We start from the raw sequence: 17872 nt of genomic DNA, 5'->3' as shown, positions 1-17872 counted from the left end.
GTGAATGAAATAAGACAAAAATGCCTGTCTTCAAGGAGCTAACATTTGAACGTATGTACTGAAAGAATGTAAATGAGAGCAATTGAGAAAAAGTGAGATGTTCTAAAGATTAAACTTCTTTTAAAACTGTTAAGTCTAAAAAGAGATACCAGGATGCAATAAAAGCTAAAAATTTTCGTGGAAAGGATAGGTGATAAATAACGCTAATAAGCCGAGAAAAAAAGCTGCCTTTTTTTAATAAGGGGCATATTTCAGAGTTATTTTCATTTATTTGATTGATTTTGCACATTTGTACACAACTGGTGTAGAATTTAACTATTATGTAAGGGAATCAATATGACTTTGTTATGATTTAAGAAGGCATAAGAATAGAAAAATCAAAAGCCCTATGCTACCAGAATCTAATTTGAAGTTCATGTTTTATTAATCTGATAAAATTGAGATTTCTATTATATTCTCTAGTCTAGTTACTGCAATACCAATTTTTTCCAAATGCACATTTATAATTTCATATTTTCTCACCTGTTACTACAAGCTATTTTGACGTCACTAAAACTTAAACTATATTTATAAATGCACATTTTTAATTTTTCATGAAAAGATTAATTTATATTAGATTATAATTTGGGAAGAATATCACAGTCTCTTATATATTTTTCAGTGTCCAAATGGAAAACATAAAAATGCTGAAGCCACATCCTACAGAGCATATTTTTGTCATTTTAATGTTGACTTACCTACAATTAATACTGGTGGAATTCTCTTATCTGAGCCTAAAAAAGGAAAGATTAAATTCATGTTTCCATTAAAGAATATACTTGAATTCCATTTTAAAAAATCCCTTTGGTGCTTCAACTGCCATCATATATAATTTTTTATTAAAAAACAGAGGTATGGTATTTTCATAGAGGCTGATCTTAGAAATTGAAGTCAGAGTGCAAGATCACTTGGGAGAGAAGCTGCGAAGTACTCTGTAAGGAATCACCTATGAATTACAAATTATCAAACTGAAAGCAAAACCATTGCCTTTTTTCCCAAGTAAAATATTTACACAAATATAATTCTTGTTTGCTGCCATTTAATTAAAGATTAAGGTCTTGAATTTGGAAAATGCAAAAGTACTATTGTCAATAACAATAAAGTACATACTATGTCCAATAGTCACATCCTAGTAGCCATGATATTAATTTATAATATAATTATGGTGTTCAATATATAATTTGAAACATTTCAATTTATTTACATTTACATAGCCATAGATTGAATAAAGAATAATTATAAATTTAGTCTGATTCAAATTATTGAACTATTTTCTAGTGACTAGTTTGTAAAATAAATTTATATAAGCCATCTTTGTAAAAGTAATCAGAATAAGTGTAGCATAATACTTTACAAGAAAAAAAGCATAAACAATCTTTTCCTTAAATAATGGACAATTTCATCATGAACAGCTAGGTTCGGTGAGATAACCTACAAACAGAAATAATGCCTTTCTCAAGTACTATGATATATTACTAGTCCAAAAATTGAAATACTAATGTACTATAGTCTTTAATACATTTTCATTCATTTATTGTTAAGAAAAATAATTGCCCTATAAGTTGGAATGATTGTAAAAAGAAATGAAGTGATAAAGTTTTTATTTATAAAGCAATAGTATTATAGGTTTTGCCAATGTTTTAGAATTGACAAATGCCACAGTTTGTCATTATATATAAAATTTTAAACCCCTTTTTAGTACCTGCTGCTGTAGCTTGGAAATGGAGAAAATTTAAGCTTTATAAATATTAAAAGCAAGGTCTTATTTATGGATCATCAAAGACCATTTTATATTTGCCTTACAGGAGGATGGACATTGTGGGTAGGAGCACAGTCTTTGGAGTCAGTATAGAATGGATAAAAATATTGGCTCCAATATTTGATTTGCTGTAGAATATGAATAAATTTAGGTTGTATCTTTTTTTTTTAACATTTATTTATTTTTGAGACAGAGAGAGACAGAGCATGAACGGGGGAGGGTCAGAGAGAGAGGGAGACACAGAATCTGAAGCAGGCTCCAGGCTCTGAGCAGTCAGCACAGAGCCCGACGCAGGGCTCGAACTCACGGACCTCGAGATCATGACCTGAGCCGAAATCCGACGCTTAACCGACTGAGCCACCCAGGCGCCCCTAGGTAGTATCTTTTCTAAGTTCCCCATGAGTAAAACGAGATAACAAAATTTATTCTAATAGTTAAATGAGAGAATATATTTAAGGACACTATAATTATGTAACTGGAATTATTACTATTTTGCCATTTTTAATTAGCCAATAAGCATGAAAAGTGTAAAAAAAAAAATCTGACATCCCCTGCTTACTTACCAGTAGTGGAACTTTCTGGTGCAATTGTTGAGCCAGGGGCAGCTTCTGTGAAACCTGAAATTAAAATGAAAAGTAATGGGTCACCTGTGTAACCCAGTCAGTTAAGCAGCTGACTCTTGATTTTGGCTCAGGTCATGATCTCACGATTGGTGAGTTCAAGCTCCTAGTCTGGCTCTGAGCTGACAGCACAGAGTCTGCTTGGGATTCTTTCTCTCCCTCTCTCTGCCCCTCCCCTGCTCATGATCACCTGTGCTCTCTCTCTTTCTGTCTCTCAAAAATAAATAAACATTTTAAAAATTAAAAAAACCCAGAAAGTCATGAGCAGTGTTCTTATTTTATGGGGACACTACCTGGACATTTAACAATGAGTTCAGGTGTTACAGTTCCAGTACCTGGTGTAAACACACCTAACAAAATATAAGGTCCTAAATGCCAGATGACTTGGATCTGATTTTCTGATTTCTACTCAAAATACACTAATATTCATCATTAGATTTATCAGGAAACCTTATTTTGTTTTACAACCTGGGCCAACACCTTCCCTTCCCACTCGCCTGATTTTCCAGGTGTGGTTAAACTGGTTATGCTTTCACCTGATTCGGTTTCTCCATATGGTTCTTCAGTTGTACCTGATTAATGAGATAATTGGAAATTATCTTTATGTGTTTCATTTTAGGAAAAACAAACCTACCACTATTTAAGTATATTTAAAATTTAGATGTTAATACTAAACCTAGAATATCTCTTAATCTTTTCTCCAAATATTTGGTGCTTGATTAATATAACAAACTCATTATCATGATGAGTCTAAGCTACACTTGCATTGGAATACCAGCAGATACCCGGGTAAGCCTTGACTGCTTGTTTCCCAGCAGTGGTGGTTATAGAGCTTGATGCTCCAGCTGTGCTTCCCCTGTCTGAACCTGTTGTAGCTCCCACTGACACTCTGGTTGCACATGGTCAAAAATAAAAGTAGGAGGGATAAAAACATAAACTTCTTAAGAAGTCTGTGGACTCACTTCAAAACAATAATGTTCTACAAAGCTCCCATCTTTAGTAAACAAGTTGAGTCCTAAATATTGTAATTCTGACAAATGTATATAGTTCAAAAGTAGAAATCTGAACAAAATTTAAATTGCTTACAATAAATGGTCTATTTTCAGTGAACTTGACTTGCCTTCAGATGTGGTAACCTCATCCCTTAACATCCCAGTGGTTATCCCAGTTGATGATCCACTTGTCCCTGATCCTTCTGGTGATGGTCCAGTTGTCCCTGAAACTTCATGTGATGGTCCAGTTGTTCCTGATGCTCCAGATGATGGTTGAGTTGTCCCTAAACCTAAAATAGCTGATCTAGTTGTCCTTGATTCTCCATTTGATGGTCCAGCTGTCACTGATCCTCCAGCTGGTGATGCAGTTGTCCTGGATCTTTCAGATGCTGGGATAGCTGTATCTGAAACTAAAACAAGTAGTCCAGTTGCTCCTGCTCCTCTAGATGATATTCCAGTTGTCCCTGGTGCTCCAGCTGATGGTCCAGTTGTCTCTGAACCTATAACAGATGGGGCAGTTGTACCTGATCCTCCAGATGATGATCCTGTGGTCACTGAACCTTCAGCTGATGGTCCAGTCCTCTGTGATGCTACAGATGGTCCAGTTATCCTGGAATTTACAACAGGTGGTCCAATTGTCTCTGCTCTTTCAGGTAATCTTACAGTTGTCCCTGACCCTTTAGTTGATGGTCTAATTGTCCTTGAATCACTGACTGATGATATAGCTGATCCTAATATTTCAATTGATTCAGTGGTCTGTAATCCTGATGATCCAGTTTTGGCTGATCCTTTGGTCGATGGCCCAGTTGTTCCTGGTTCTGTAGCTGGTGGTACAGTTGTCCCTAATCCTTCAGGTGATTGTGGAGTTGTCCCTAAACCTAAAATAGATGGTCCTGTTGTTCCTGATCCTCCAACAGATGGCTGAGTGGTCTCTGCTGCCCCAAATCCTTGTACAGTTGTTCCTGCTTCTTCAATTAATTGTCCAGTTGTCTGTGATTCTCCTATGGATGGTCCCGTAGTCTCGGACCTTACAACAGAGGTTTCAGTTGTTTCTGATAATCCAGAAAATATTCCAGTTGTCCTTGATCCTTCAGCTGAAGGTCCACTTGTTCCTAACTCATGTAATGTTCCAGATGTCCCTGTAAATCCTGCTGATGGCAAAGATGTTCCTGATTCTACAACAGATGGTCCAGTTGTCCCAAATCCACCCATTGATTGTCCAGTTGTCTTTGATATACCAACTGATGATATAGTTGTTCCTAATAGTTCAGATGGTGGTCCAGTGATAGATATATCTCCAGATGATGATCCACTTGTCCCAATCACTCCATGTGATGGTTCAGTTGTGCCTGAACCTATAACGGATGGTCTAGTTACCCTTGATTCTTCAGATGATGGCAGGGTTGTCCCCGAACCAAAACTTGATGATCCTGTCATTCCTGACAATCCAGTAGATGGTCTTGAGGTCTCTGATCCTAGGGCTGATTGTACAGTTGTCTTTGATTCTTCAGTTGATTGTTCAGTTGTCCATGATCCTACTATAGATGTTGCAGTAGTCTCTAACATTGCAACAGAGGTTTTGGTTGTTTCTGATACTCCAGCTAATGATCCAGTTGTCCTTGATCTGCTAGCTGATAGTCCTGTGGTCCCTGATCCTCTAGCTGCTGTTTCAGTTGTCCCTGATCCTAAAACTAATGGTCCAGTTGATTCTGTCAATCCTGGTGCTGATGAAGGTATTCCTAATCCTACAACAGATGGTGCAGTTGTCCCTGATCCTCCAGTAGATGGTTGACTTGTCCTTGATATTCCAACAGAAGATCTAGTTGTTCTGAATACTTCAGTTGATGATCCAGTGGACCCAGATTCCCAGGATGACAGTCCACTTGTGACTGATCCTGTAGCAGATACTCCAGTAGAGCCCGACTTTATCAATAAAGGTCTAGTTGACCTTAATTTTTCAGAAGATGGTAAGGTCGTCCCTGAACCTAAAATAGATTGTCCTGTAGTTTCTGATCCTCCATGGAATAGTCCTGTAGTCCCTGACCCTCCAGATTCTAGACCTGTGGCCCCTGCTTCCTCAGCAGATTGTCTAGTTGTCTGTGTTCCTCCTATGGATGTACTCATAGTTGCTGAACTTACAACAAAGATTTCAGTTGTTTCTGATCTTCCAGAAAATGATTCAGTTGTCCCTGATCCTTTAGCTGATGGTCCAGTTGTTGCTAAACCAGCTGATGGTCCAGGTGTCCCTGTCAATCTTGATGGGAGAGATGTTCCTAATCCTACAGCAGATAGTCCAGTTGTCTCTAACCCACCAGATGATAGTCCAGTTGTCCTAGATATACCAGGTGATGATCTAGTTGTTCCTAATTCTCCAGCTGATGGTCCAATTGTCCCTTTCACTTCAGATGATGGTCCAGTTATGCCTGTCACTCCAGATGATGCCCCAGTTGTCCCTGAACCTACAACAGGCAGTCTAGTTGTCCCTGAAACCAAAACAGATTGTCCTGTTGTTTCTGATCCTTCATGGAATTTTCCTGTGGTCCCTGAACCTCCAGCTGTTGGTTCTGTTGTCCCAGCTTCTTCAACAGATTTTCCAGTTGTCTGGATTCCTCCTATGTAGGGACCACTAGTACCTGAACTTATAATAGAGATTGATGTTGTTTCTGATCTTCCAGAAAATGATCCAGTTGTCCCTGCTCCTTCAGCTGATGGCCCAGTTATTCCTAACCCATGTGACGGGCTAGATGTCCCTACCAATCCTACTGATGATACAGATGTTCCTGACTCTACAACAGATGGTCCTGCTGTCATCCCAGATCCACCCATTGATAATCCAGTTGTTTCTGATATAGCAGCTGATGAACTAGTTGTTACTAATTCCTCAGCTGATGGTCCAGTTATTCCTGTCATTCCAGATAATGGTCCAGTTATGCTTTCCACTCTAGATGATGGCACAGTTGTCCCTGAACCTACAAAAAATCTTCCTGTTGTTCCTGACCCTCCTCGAAATGGTCCTGTTGTCCTTGCTTCTTTAGCTGACAGCCCATTTGTCTGGATTCCTCCATTGTAGAGACCACTAGTACCTGAATTTACAGTAGAGGTTGCTGTTGTTTCTGATCTTCCAGTGAATGATCCGGGTGGCTCTGGACCAGATATCCCTGTAAATCCTATTGATGGTACAGATGTTCCTGATTCTACAAAAAATGGTCCTCTTGTCATTCTAGATCCACTTGTTGATGGTCCAGTTGTCTCTGATATACCAGCGGATGATCTGATTGTTCCTAATACTTCAGATGATGGTCCAGTGGAATCAGATACTCCAGATGACAGTCCAGTTGTGGCTGATCTAGTAGCTGATACTCCAGTTGTGCCTGTCTTTACCAACAAAGATCTAGTTGTCCTTATTTCTTTAGAAGATGGTAAGGTCATCCCTGAACCTAAAGTAGATTGTTTTGTTGTTCCTGATCGACCATGGAATGGTCCTGTGGTCCCTGATATTCCAGCTGCTTGTTCTGTTGTCCCTGCTTCTTTGCCTGACAGTCTAGTTGTCTGTGATCCTCCTGTAAATTGACCAATAGTCGCTGAACTTACAACAGAGGTGGAAGTTGTTTCTGATATTCCAGAATATACTCCAGTTATCCCTGATCCTTCAGCTGATGATCCAGTTGTTCCCAATTCCATAGTTGATGGTCCAGTTATTCCTGTCACTCCAGATGATGGTACAGTTGTTCCTGACAAAACAACAGATTTTCTTGTTGTTTCTGAACCTAAAACAGAATGTACTGTTGTTCCTGATAATCCATGGAACAGTCCTGTGGTCCCTGAAGCTCCACCAGCTCGTCCTGTTATCCCAGTTTCCTCAGCAGGTGGTCCAGTTCTGTGAGATCCTCTTGTGGACAGACCAGTAATCCCTGCACTAAAAACAGAGGTTTCAGTTGTTTCTGATCTTCCAGCCAATGACTCAGTTGTCCTCAATACTACAGATGATTGTCCAGTTGTTGCAAATGCAGGTGATGGACCATAGGTCCCTGTCAATCTTGTTGATGGTACAGATGTTCCTGATCCAACAACAGACATTCCAGTTGTCCCTGAACCTCCAGTAAATAGACCAGTTGTACTTGATATATGAGTTGAGGATCTAGTTTTACCAATTACTTCAGATGATGGTTCAGTGGACTCAGATACTCCAGATGACAGTGCAGTTGTGGCTGATCCTGTAGCCAGTACTCCAGTTGTGCTGGACTTTACCAATGAAGGTCTCGTAGTCCTTATTTCTTTAGAAGTTGGTAAGGTTGTCCCTGAACCTAAAACAGGTTGTCTTGTTGTTCCTGATCGTCCATGGAATGGTCCTGTGGTCCCTGATATTCCAGCTGCTTGTTCTGTTGTCCCTGCTTCTTTGGCTGACAGTCTAGTTGTCTGTGATGCTCCTGTGGATGCACTGGTAGTGGCTGAACTTACAATGGAGGTAGCAGTGGTTTCTGGTCTTCCAGCCAATGATGCAGTTGTCCTCGACCCTACAGAAGATTGTCCAGTTGTTGCTAAACCAGGTGATGGACCAGAGGTCCCTGTCAATCCTGCTGATGGCACAGATGTTCCTGATCCTACAACAGATGGTCCAGTTGTCCCTGACCCACCAGAAAATAGGCCAGCTGTACTTGATATACGAGTTGATGATCCAGTTGTTCTGAATACTTCAGATGATGGCTCAGGGGACTCAGATACACCAAGTGACTGTCCAATCGTGGCTGATCCTGTAGCTGATATTCCAGTGGTGCTGGACTTTACCAATGAAGGTCTAGTTGTCCTTATTTCTTCAGATGATCGCCCAGTCATCCATGAACTTAAAACGGATTGTCCTGTTGTTCCTGAACGTCCATGGAATGGTCCTGTGGTTCCTGCTACCTCAGCTGCTTGTTCTGTTGTCCCTGCTTCTTTGGCTGACAGTCCAGTTGTCTGTGATCCTCCTGTGGATGGACTGGTAGTGCCTGAAGGTACAATGGGGGTTGCAGTGGTTTCTGATCTTCCAGCCAATGACTCAGTTGTCCTCGATCCTACAAGTGATTGCCCAGTTGTTGCAAACCCAGGTGATGGACCAGAGGCCTCTGTCAATCCTGCTGATGGGACAGATGTTCCTGGTCCTACAACAGATGGTCCAGTTGTCCCTGAACCTCCAGAAAATAGTCCAGTTGAAGTTGATATAGGAGTTGATGATCTAGTTGTTCTGAATACTTCAGATGATGGCTCAGGGGACTCAGATACTCCAGATGACTGTCCAGTTGTGGCTGATCCTGTAGCTGATATTGCAGTGCTGCTGGACTTTACCAATGAAGGTCTGGTTGTCCTTATTTCTTCAGATGATGGCCCAGTTGTCCATGAACTTAAAACAGATTGTCCTGTTGTTCCTGATCGTCCATGGAATGATCCTGTGGTCCCAGATATTCCAGCTGCTTGTTCTGTTGTCCCTGCTTCTTTGGCTGACAGTCCAGTTGTCTGTGATCCTCCTGTGGATGGACTGGTAGTGCCTAAACTTACAATGGAGGTAGCAGTGGTTTCTGATCTTCCAGCCAATGACTCAGTTGTCCTCGATCCTACAGATGACTGTCCAGTTGTTGCAAACCCAGGGGATGGAGCAGAGGCCTCTGTCAATCCTGCTGATGGGAGAGATGTTCCTGATCCTACAACAGATGGTCCAGTTGTCCCTGAACCTCCAGAAAATAGTCCAGTTGAAGTTGATATATGAGTTGATGATCTAGTTGTTCTGAATACTTCAGATGATGGCTCAGGGGACTCAGATACTCCAGATGACTGTCCAGTTGTGGCTGATCCTGTAGCTGATATTCCAGTGGTGCTGGACTTTACCAATGAAGGTCTGGTTGTCCTTATTTCTTCAGATGATGGCCCAGTCGTCCATGAACTTAAAACAGATTGTCCTGTTGTTCCTGATCGTCCATGGAATGGTCCTGTGGTCCCTGATATTCCAGCTGCTTGTTCTGTTGTCCCTGCTTCTTTGGCTGACAGTCCAGTTGTCTGTGATCCTCCTGTGGATGGACTGGTAGTGCCTGAACTTACAATGGAGGTAGCAGTGGTTTCTGGTCTTCCAGCCAATGACTCAGTTGTCCTCGATCCTACAGATGACTGTCCAGTTGTTGCAAACCCAGGTGATGGACCAGAGGCCTCTGTCAATCCTGCTGATGGGACAGATGTTCCTGGTCCTACAACAGATGGTCCTTGTGTCCCTGAACTTGCAGAAAATCGGCCAGTTGTACTTGATATACGAGTTGATGATCTAGTTGTTCTGAATACTTCAGATGATGGCTCAGGGGACTCAGATACTCCAGATGACAGTCCACTTGTGGCTGATCCTGTAGCTGATATTCCAGTGGTGCTGGACTTTACCAATGAAGGTCTGGTTGTCCTTATTTCTTCAGATGATGGCCCAGTCGTCCGTGAACTTAAAATGGATTGTCCTGTTGTTCCTGAATGTCCATGAAATGGTCCTGTGGTCCCTGATATTCCAGCTGCTTCTTCTGGTGTCCCTGCTTCTTTGGCTGACAGTCTGGTTGTCTGTGATCCTCCTGTGGATGGACTGGTAGTGCCTAAACTTACAGTGGAGGTCGCAGTAGTTTCTGGTCCTTCAGCCAATGACTCAGTTGTCCTCCATCCTACAGATGATTGTCTAGTTGTTGCAAAACCAGGTGACGGACCAGAGGTCCCTGTCAATCCTGCTGATGGTACGGATGTTCCTGGTCCTACAACAGATGGTCCAGAAGTTCCTGAACCTGCAGAAAATCGGCCAGTTGCACTTGATATACCAGTCGATGATCTAGTTGTTCTGAATACTTCAGATGATGGCTCAGTAGACTCAGATACTCCAGATGACAGTGCAGTTGTGGCTGATCTTGAAGCCAATACTCCAGTTATGCCTGACTTTACCAATGAAGGTCTCGTTGTCCTTATATCTTTAGAATTTGGTAAGGTCGTCCCTGAAACTAAAACAGGTTGTCTTGTTGCTCCAGTTCGTCCATGGAATGGTCCTGTGGTCCCTGATCCTCCAGTTGCTTGTTCTATTGTCCCTGCTTCTTTGGCTGACAGTCCAGTTGTCTGTGATCCTCCTGTGGATGGACTGGTAGTGCCTAAACTTACAATGGAGGTAGCAGTGGTTTCTGATCTTCCAGCCAATGACTCAGTTGTCCTCGATCCTACAGATGACTGTCCAGTTGTTGCTAAACCAGGGGATGGAGCAGAGGCCTCTGTCAATCCTGCTGATGGGACAGATGTTCCTGGTCCTACAACAGATGGTCCAGTTGTCCCTGAACCTCCAGAAAATAGTCCAGTTGAAGTTGATATAGGAGTTGATGATCTAGTTGTTCTGAATACTTCAGATGATGGCTCAGGGGACTCAGATACTCCAGATGACTGTCCAGTTGTGGCTGATCCTGTAGCTGATATTCCAGTGTTGCTGGACTTTACCAATGAAGGTCTGGTTGTCCTTATTTCTTCAGATGATGGCCCAGTCGTCCATGAACTTAAAACAGACTGTCCTGTTGTTCCTGATCGTCCATGGAATGGTCTTGTGGTCCCTGATCTTCCAGCTGCTTGTTCTGTTGTCCCTGCTTCTTTGGCTGACAGTCCAGTTGTCTGTGATCCTCCTGTGGATGGACTGGTAGAGCCTGAACTTACAATGGAGGTAGCAGTGGTTTCTGATCTTCCAGCCAATGACTCAGTTGTCCTCGATCCTACAAGTGATTGCCCAGTTTTTGCAAACCCAGGTGATGGAGCAGAGGCCTCTGTCAATCCTGCTGATGGGAGAGATGTTCCTGGTCCTACAACAGATGGTCCCTGTGTCCCTGAACTTGCAGAAAATCGGCCAGTTGTACTTGATATACGAGTTGATGATCTAGTTGTTCTGAATACTTCAGATGATGGCTCAGGGGACTCAGATACTTCAAATGACTGTCCAGTTGTGGCTGATCCTGTAGCTGATATTCCAGTGGTGCTGGACTTTACCAATGAAGGTCTAGTTGTCCTTAATTCTTCAGATGATGGCCCAGTCGTCCATGAACTTAAAACAGATTGTCCCGTTGTTCCTGATCGTCCATGGAATGGTCCTGTGGTCCCAGATATTCCAGCTGCTTGTTCTCTTGTCCCTGCTACTTTGGCTGACAGTCCAGTTATCTGTGATCCTCCTGTGGATGGACTGGTAGTGCCTGAACTTACAATGGAGGTCGCAGTGGTTTCTGGTCCTTCAGCCAATGACTCAGTTGTCCTCGATCCTACAGATGACTGTCCAGTTGTTGCAAACCCAGGTGATGGACCAGAGGACTCTGTCAATCCTCCTGATGAGACAGATGTTCCTGGTCCTACAACAGATGGTCCAGTTGTCCCTGAACCTCCAGAAAACAGTCCAATTGTACTTAATATACGAGTTGATGATCTAGTTGTTCTGAATACTTCAGATGATGGCTCAGGGGACTCAGATACTCCAGATGACAGTGCAGTCGTGGCTGATCTTGAAGCCAATACTCCAGTTATGCCTGACTTTACCAATGAAGGTCTCGTTGTCCTTATATATTTAGAAGTTGGTAAGTTCGTCTCTGAAACTAAAACAGGTTGTCTTGTTGCTCCAGTTCGTCCATGGAATGGTCCTGTGGTTTCTGCTACCTCAGCTGCTTGTTCTGTTGTCCCTGCTTCTTTGGCTGACAGTCCAGTTATCTGTGATCCTCCTGTGGATGGACTTGTAGTGTCTGAAGGTACAATGGAGGTCACACTGGTTTCTGGTCTTCCAGACAATGACTCAGTTGTCCTCGATCCTACAGATGACTGTCCAGTTGTTGCGAACCCAGGTGATGGACCAGAGGACTCTGTCAATCCTGCTGATGGGACAGATGTTCCTGATCCTACAACAGATGGTCCAATTGTCCCTGAACCTCCAGAAAATAGGCCAGTTGTGCTTGATTTTCGAGTTGATGATCTAGTTGTTCTCAATACGTCAGATAATGGCTCAGTGGACTCAGATACTCCAGAGGACTGTCCAGTTGTGGCTGATCCTGTGGCCAATACTCCAGTTGTGCCTGACTTTACCAACAAAGGTCTCGTTGTCCTTATTTCTTTAGAAGTTGATAAGGTCGACCCTGAATGTAAAACAGGTTTTCTTGTTGTTCCTGATCGTCCATGGAATGGTCCTGTGGTCCCTGATCTTCCAGCTGCTTGTTCTGTTGTTCCTGTTTCTTTGGCTGACAATCCAGTTGTCTGTGATCCTCCTGTGGATGGACTTGTAGTGCCTGAAGTTACAATGGGGGTTGCAGTGGTTTCTGATCTTCCAGCCAATGAGGCAGTTGTCCTCGACCCTACAGAAGATTGTCCAGTTGTTGCAAACCCAGGTGATGGACCAGAGGTGCCTGTCAATCCTGCTGATGGGACAGATGTTCCTGATCCTACAACAGATGGTCCAGTTTTCCCTGACCCACCAGGCAATGGTCCAGTTGTGCTTGATGTACGAGTTGATGATCTAGTTGTTCTGGATACTTCAGATGATGGCTTAGGGGACTCAGATACTTCAAATGACTGTCCAGTTGTGGCTGATCCTGTAGCTGATATTCCAGTGGTGCTGGACTTTACCAATGAAGGTCTAGTTGTCCTTAATTCTTCAGATGATGGCCCAGTCGTCCATGAACTTAAAACAGATTGTCCCGTTGTTCCTGATCGTCCATGGAATGGTCCTGTGGTCCCTGATATTCCAGCTGCTTGTTCTCTTGTCCCTGCTACTTTGGCTGACAGTCCAGTTGTCTGTGATCCTCCTGTGGATCGACTGGTAGTGCCTGAACTTACAATGGAGGTTTCAGTGGTTTCTGATATTCCAGCCAATGACTCAGTTGACCTCGATCCTACAGATGACTGTCCAGTTGTTGCAAACCCAGACGAAGGACCAGAGTTCCCTGTGAATCCTGCTGATGGGACAGATGTTCCTGATCCTACAACAGATGGTCCAGTTATCCCTGACCCACCAGACAATAGTCCAGTTGTGCTTGATATACCAGCTGATGATCCAGTTGTTCCTAATTCTCCAGCTGGTGGTCCAATTTTCCCTGTCACTCTAGTAGATTGTCCAGGTATACCCATCACTCCAGATGATATTCCACTTGTTCCTGAACTTACAACTGATGGTCTAGTTGTCTCTGAACCTAAAACAGATTGTTCCATTGTTCCTGATACTCCAAGGAATGGTTCTGTGGTCCCTGATCCCCCAGATGTTGGTCCTATAGTCCTTGCCTCTTCAGGTGATAGTACAGTTGTATGGATTCCTCCTATGTAGGGACCACTAGTTCCTGAACTTACAATAGCAGTTGCCGTTCTTCCTGAATTCCCAGCAAATGATCCAGTTGTTTCTGCTCCTTCAGCTGATGGCCCAGTTGTTACTAACCCAGGTGATGGGCCAGATATCTTTGTCCAACCTACTGATGGTACAGATGTTTCTGACCCTACAACAGATGGTCCTTCTGTCATCCCAGATCTATCCGTTGATAGTCTAGTTGTTTCTGATATACCAGCTGGTGATCTAGTTGTCCCCAATACCTCAGCTGATGGTCCAGTGGTGTCTGAATCTCCAGATGATGATCCCATGGTCTCTGTGTGTCCAGGTAATGGTCTGGTTGTCTCTGAACCTAAAACAGATGGTCTAGTGGTCCCTGATTCTTCAGATAATGGGTGAATTGTCCTTGAAACAAAAACAGATGACACTGATGTTCCTGATCCTCCAATGAATTGCCCTGTCATCCCTGATTCTCTAGCTTCTTGCCCAGTTGTTCCTGAATCTTTAGTTGACCATCCCATTGTCTGTGATCCTCTTACAGGTGTTTCAGTAATCCCTAATGTTATAACAAAGGTTTTTGTTGTTTCTGATCCTTCAGCTAATGTTCCAGTTTCTCCTGATGCTCCAGCTGACAGTGTTGTGGTCCCTGATCCTCTAGCTGCTGTTCCAGTTATCTCTGGTCCTCCAACTGATGATCCAGTTGACCCTGTCAATCTTGTAGATGATGTAGATTTTACTAATCCTGCAATAGGTGCTGTAGTTGTTTGTGATACTTTCGTTGATGGTACAGTTGTTCCTAACCCAAATGATGATCCAGATGTCCCTGTTAATCCTACTGATGTTACTGATTCTGTTCCTGAATGTCCAGTTATCCCTGACCTTCCAGTTGATGGTCCAATTGTCCTTGACATACCAGATGATGATCTAGTTGTTCCTAATTCTCCAGATGATGGTCCCATTGTCCTTTTCACTCCAGATGATGCTCTGGTTGTCCCTGAACCTACAAAAAATAGTCTACTTGAAGGTATAGTTGTTCCTGGACCTACAACAGATGGTCTGGTTGTCCCTGAACCTAAAACAGATTGTTCTGTTTTTCCTGATCCTCCATGGAATGGTCCTGTGGTCCCTGAACCTCCAGCTGTTGGTCCTGTTGTCCCAGCTTCTTTAGCAGATTGTCCAGTTGTCTGTGATTTTACTGTGTAGGGACCAGAAGTCCCTGAAATTACAATAGGGGTTACTGTTGTTCCTGAATTTCCAGCAAATGATCCAGTTGTCCCTGCTCCTTTAGCTGATGGCCCAGTTATTCCTAACCCATGTGATAGGCCAGATGTCCCAGTCAATCCTACCGATGATACAGCTGTTCCTGATTCTACAAAAAATGGTCCTGTTGCCATCCCAGATCCAACTGTTGATGGTCCAGTTGTCTCTGATATACCAGCTGATGATCTTGTTGTTCCTAATGCTTCAGATGATGGTTCAGTGGACTCAGATACTCCAGATGACAGTCCACTTGTGGCTGATCCTGGAGTCAATACTGCAGTTGTACCTGACGTTACCAATGAAGGTCTAGTTGTCCTTATTTCTTTAGAAGTTGGTAAGGTCATCCCTGAACTTAAAACAGATTGTCTTGTTGTCCCTGATCGTCCATGGAATGGTCCTGTGGTCCCTGATATTCCAGCTGCTTGTTCTGTTGTCCCTGCTTCTTTGGCTGACAGTCCAGTTGTCTGTGATCCTCCTGTGGATGGACTGGTAGTGCCTGAACTTACAATGGAGGTTGCAGTGGTCTCTGATCTTCCAGCCAATGACTCAGTTGTCCTCGATCCTACAGATGATTGTCCAGTTGTTGCAAACCAAGGTGATAGACCAGAGGTCCCTGTCAATCCTGCTGATGGTACAGATGTTCCTGATCCTACAACAGATGGTCCAGTTGTCCCTGACCCACCAGACAATAGTGCAGTTGTATTTGATATACCAGATGCTGATTTAGTTGTTCCTAATACTTCAGCTGTTGGTCCTGTAGTATCTGAATCTCGAGATGATGATTTAGTTGTTCTTGTCACTCCAGATGATGTTCCAGTTGTCCCTGAACCTAAAACAGATGTAGTTGTTCCTAATCCTTCAGATGTTTGAGTTGTCCCTAAACCCAGAACAGGTGTTTCTGTTTTTTCTGATTCTTCAGTGGATGGTCCTGTAGTCCCTGATCCTCCAGCTGCTAGTCCACTTGTCTGTGCTTCTTCACCTGATCGTCCAGTTGTCTGTGATCCTCCTATGGATGGTCCAGTATTTCCTGACTTTAGAACAGAGCTTTCAGTTGTTTGTGATACTCCAGCAAATAATGTAGCTGTCCCTGATCCTTCAGCTGATGGTCCAGGTGTTGTTAACCCAAGTGATGGTTCAGTTGCTCCTGTCAATCCTTCTGATGGTACAGATGTTCTTGAAACTACAACAGATGGTTCAGTTGTCTCTGATCCGTTAACTGATGATCTTGTTGTTGCTGATCCTCCCAGTAATGGTCCTGTTTTCCCTGTCACTACAGATGACAATACAGTTGTCCCTGATTCTTCAGCTGATATTCTAGTTGTCCCTGATCTTCCCTCAGTTGGCCCAGTTGTTCCTCCTCCTTCAACATAGTGTCCAGTTGTTCCTGTAAAAATAAATAGTAAAAATACAATTTTGTTTTTAAGATATATCGTGGGATTTTTGTTGTTGTTAAACTAGGAGCTTTCTCCACTATAGCTTTCAAGCATCTTCATGGGCACCACCAGATTTCATACCTTTTATTCTACAGTGTAACTTCTTCGTGTTTATTCATCTAGCAGTACTTTACTGGGTATCTTGTGTGGTATTGTATAAGTTCTCAGAAACATATAAATATTACTCATTTTACCATTGGAACTACCCTATGGCATATATAGTACTACTTTCCCTTTTGATACAGTAGAAACTAAAGCAAATATAGTTGAAATAGCTATTCAAAAATGATGTAGCTAGTAATTAGAGGGTTCTCAGTTTCATGAAGCATTCCTAGTTGAATGGGAGAGACATACAGACATATAAATTAAATTATATCCAAACAAACAAATCCACACACAAGAAAAGTGTCAAAGCACTAACATAAAGTGAGGTAATACTGAGCAACTGGGATTCTATTTTAGACTGCTTGGATAACAGACCTCTCTGAAAAAATGTCTTTTATTTTGAGATATGACAAAAAAGCAGAAAACTATGTGAAACTCTAGGGAAATAGAACTCAGGCAGTGGGAACAGCTAGGGAAAAAGCCATAAGGCTGAAATGAACTATTTGTGCTAGAAAAGCAGAAGTAGAAGGTGAATGTATTTGGAAAATTGGAGGTTACAGGGAGGACATGCCAACAACTTGGCATCACCCAGAATACTCTGATATGAGACCCTTATATCAAGAATTCCACCAAGGGAACAGATGAGGTTGGAAACCTTGGATTTGTTGAGACATAGATCTACACAGTAGTGTGTGTGTATGGTGCCTATTTACATCAAAGCTTCATTACTTTGGCATAGCAGCAAATAACCTACTGCCTACCATATCTTCAATCCTTCTGGAAGGTTCTCTTTCATAGAACCTGTTGTTTTATTTTGTTAATAAAAGTAAAGCCTCTGAATCCTTTACCAGATTGGGAACTCTTATTCATCATTTCACATATTCACCAGATATCCACCAGATATTTATTAAGTCAGGCACTAAGCTAGGCACTGGGAATGCAAATGTAAACTAGCATAGGCAAGGTAACAAGACCTTTCTCTAGTTTTGATAGTAATTCACCATTGTACTAGACAGTGGCTGTCTAGTAACGGAAAATGACTGGATGAAGATTCAATCATCTAGGCCCTGTTTTAGTCTCCAAACATATTCACCTATGACTAAAGTAAACACATTGATTTTTTTATTTATAAAATTTGAATAATCACTAATATATTGTCAATTGCACTAGGTGGTTATATGATTCGAGTAAGTGAATATATGTGAAAACACTTTGTCCATCTTATACTTAGTATAATTTTATGTGATTATCATTTTTATTTTTTGCTAGAACAGGTTAAGATGACTTACAAATGATATTATACGATGGTAAATCACTACCTCATATCTTTATTTCATTGAATAAGTTGTACTCAA

The 17872-nt window shown here is 42.3% G+C and overlaps 1 protein-coding gene across 1 annotated transcript in view; it reads right to left on the bottom strand.

Annotated features, from left to right (window-relative positions):
- Positions 1-17872, bottom strand: part of MUC19 (mucin 19, oligomeric) — a 110017-nt gene that overhangs the window by 29856 nt on the left and 62289 nt on the right. Inside the window, exons 46-49 of the mRNA XM_047066343.1 lie at positions 3539-16363; positions 2916-2990; positions 2362-2415; positions 738-773 (exon numbers count right to left, since the gene is read on the bottom strand). Of these exons, the coding sequence (XP_046922299.1) occupies positions 738-773; positions 2362-2415; positions 2916-2990; positions 3539-16363 (12990 nt within the window). The remainder of the gene's footprint in view (positions 1-737; positions 774-2361; positions 2416-2915; positions 2991-3538; positions 16364-17872) is intronic.

Source organism: Lynx rufus, unplaced genomic scaffold (genome assembly GCF_022079265.1).
Source record: "Lynx rufus isolate CCGP_SWC_20201006 ecotype Redwood Valley unplaced genomic scaffold, mLynRuf1.p SCAF_7, whole genome shotgun sequence".
NCBI classification, from domain to species: Eukaryota; Metazoa; Chordata; class Mammalia; order Carnivora; family Felidae; genus Lynx; species Lynx rufus.
This window is presented reverse-complemented; position numbering and strand designations above follow the sequence as displayed.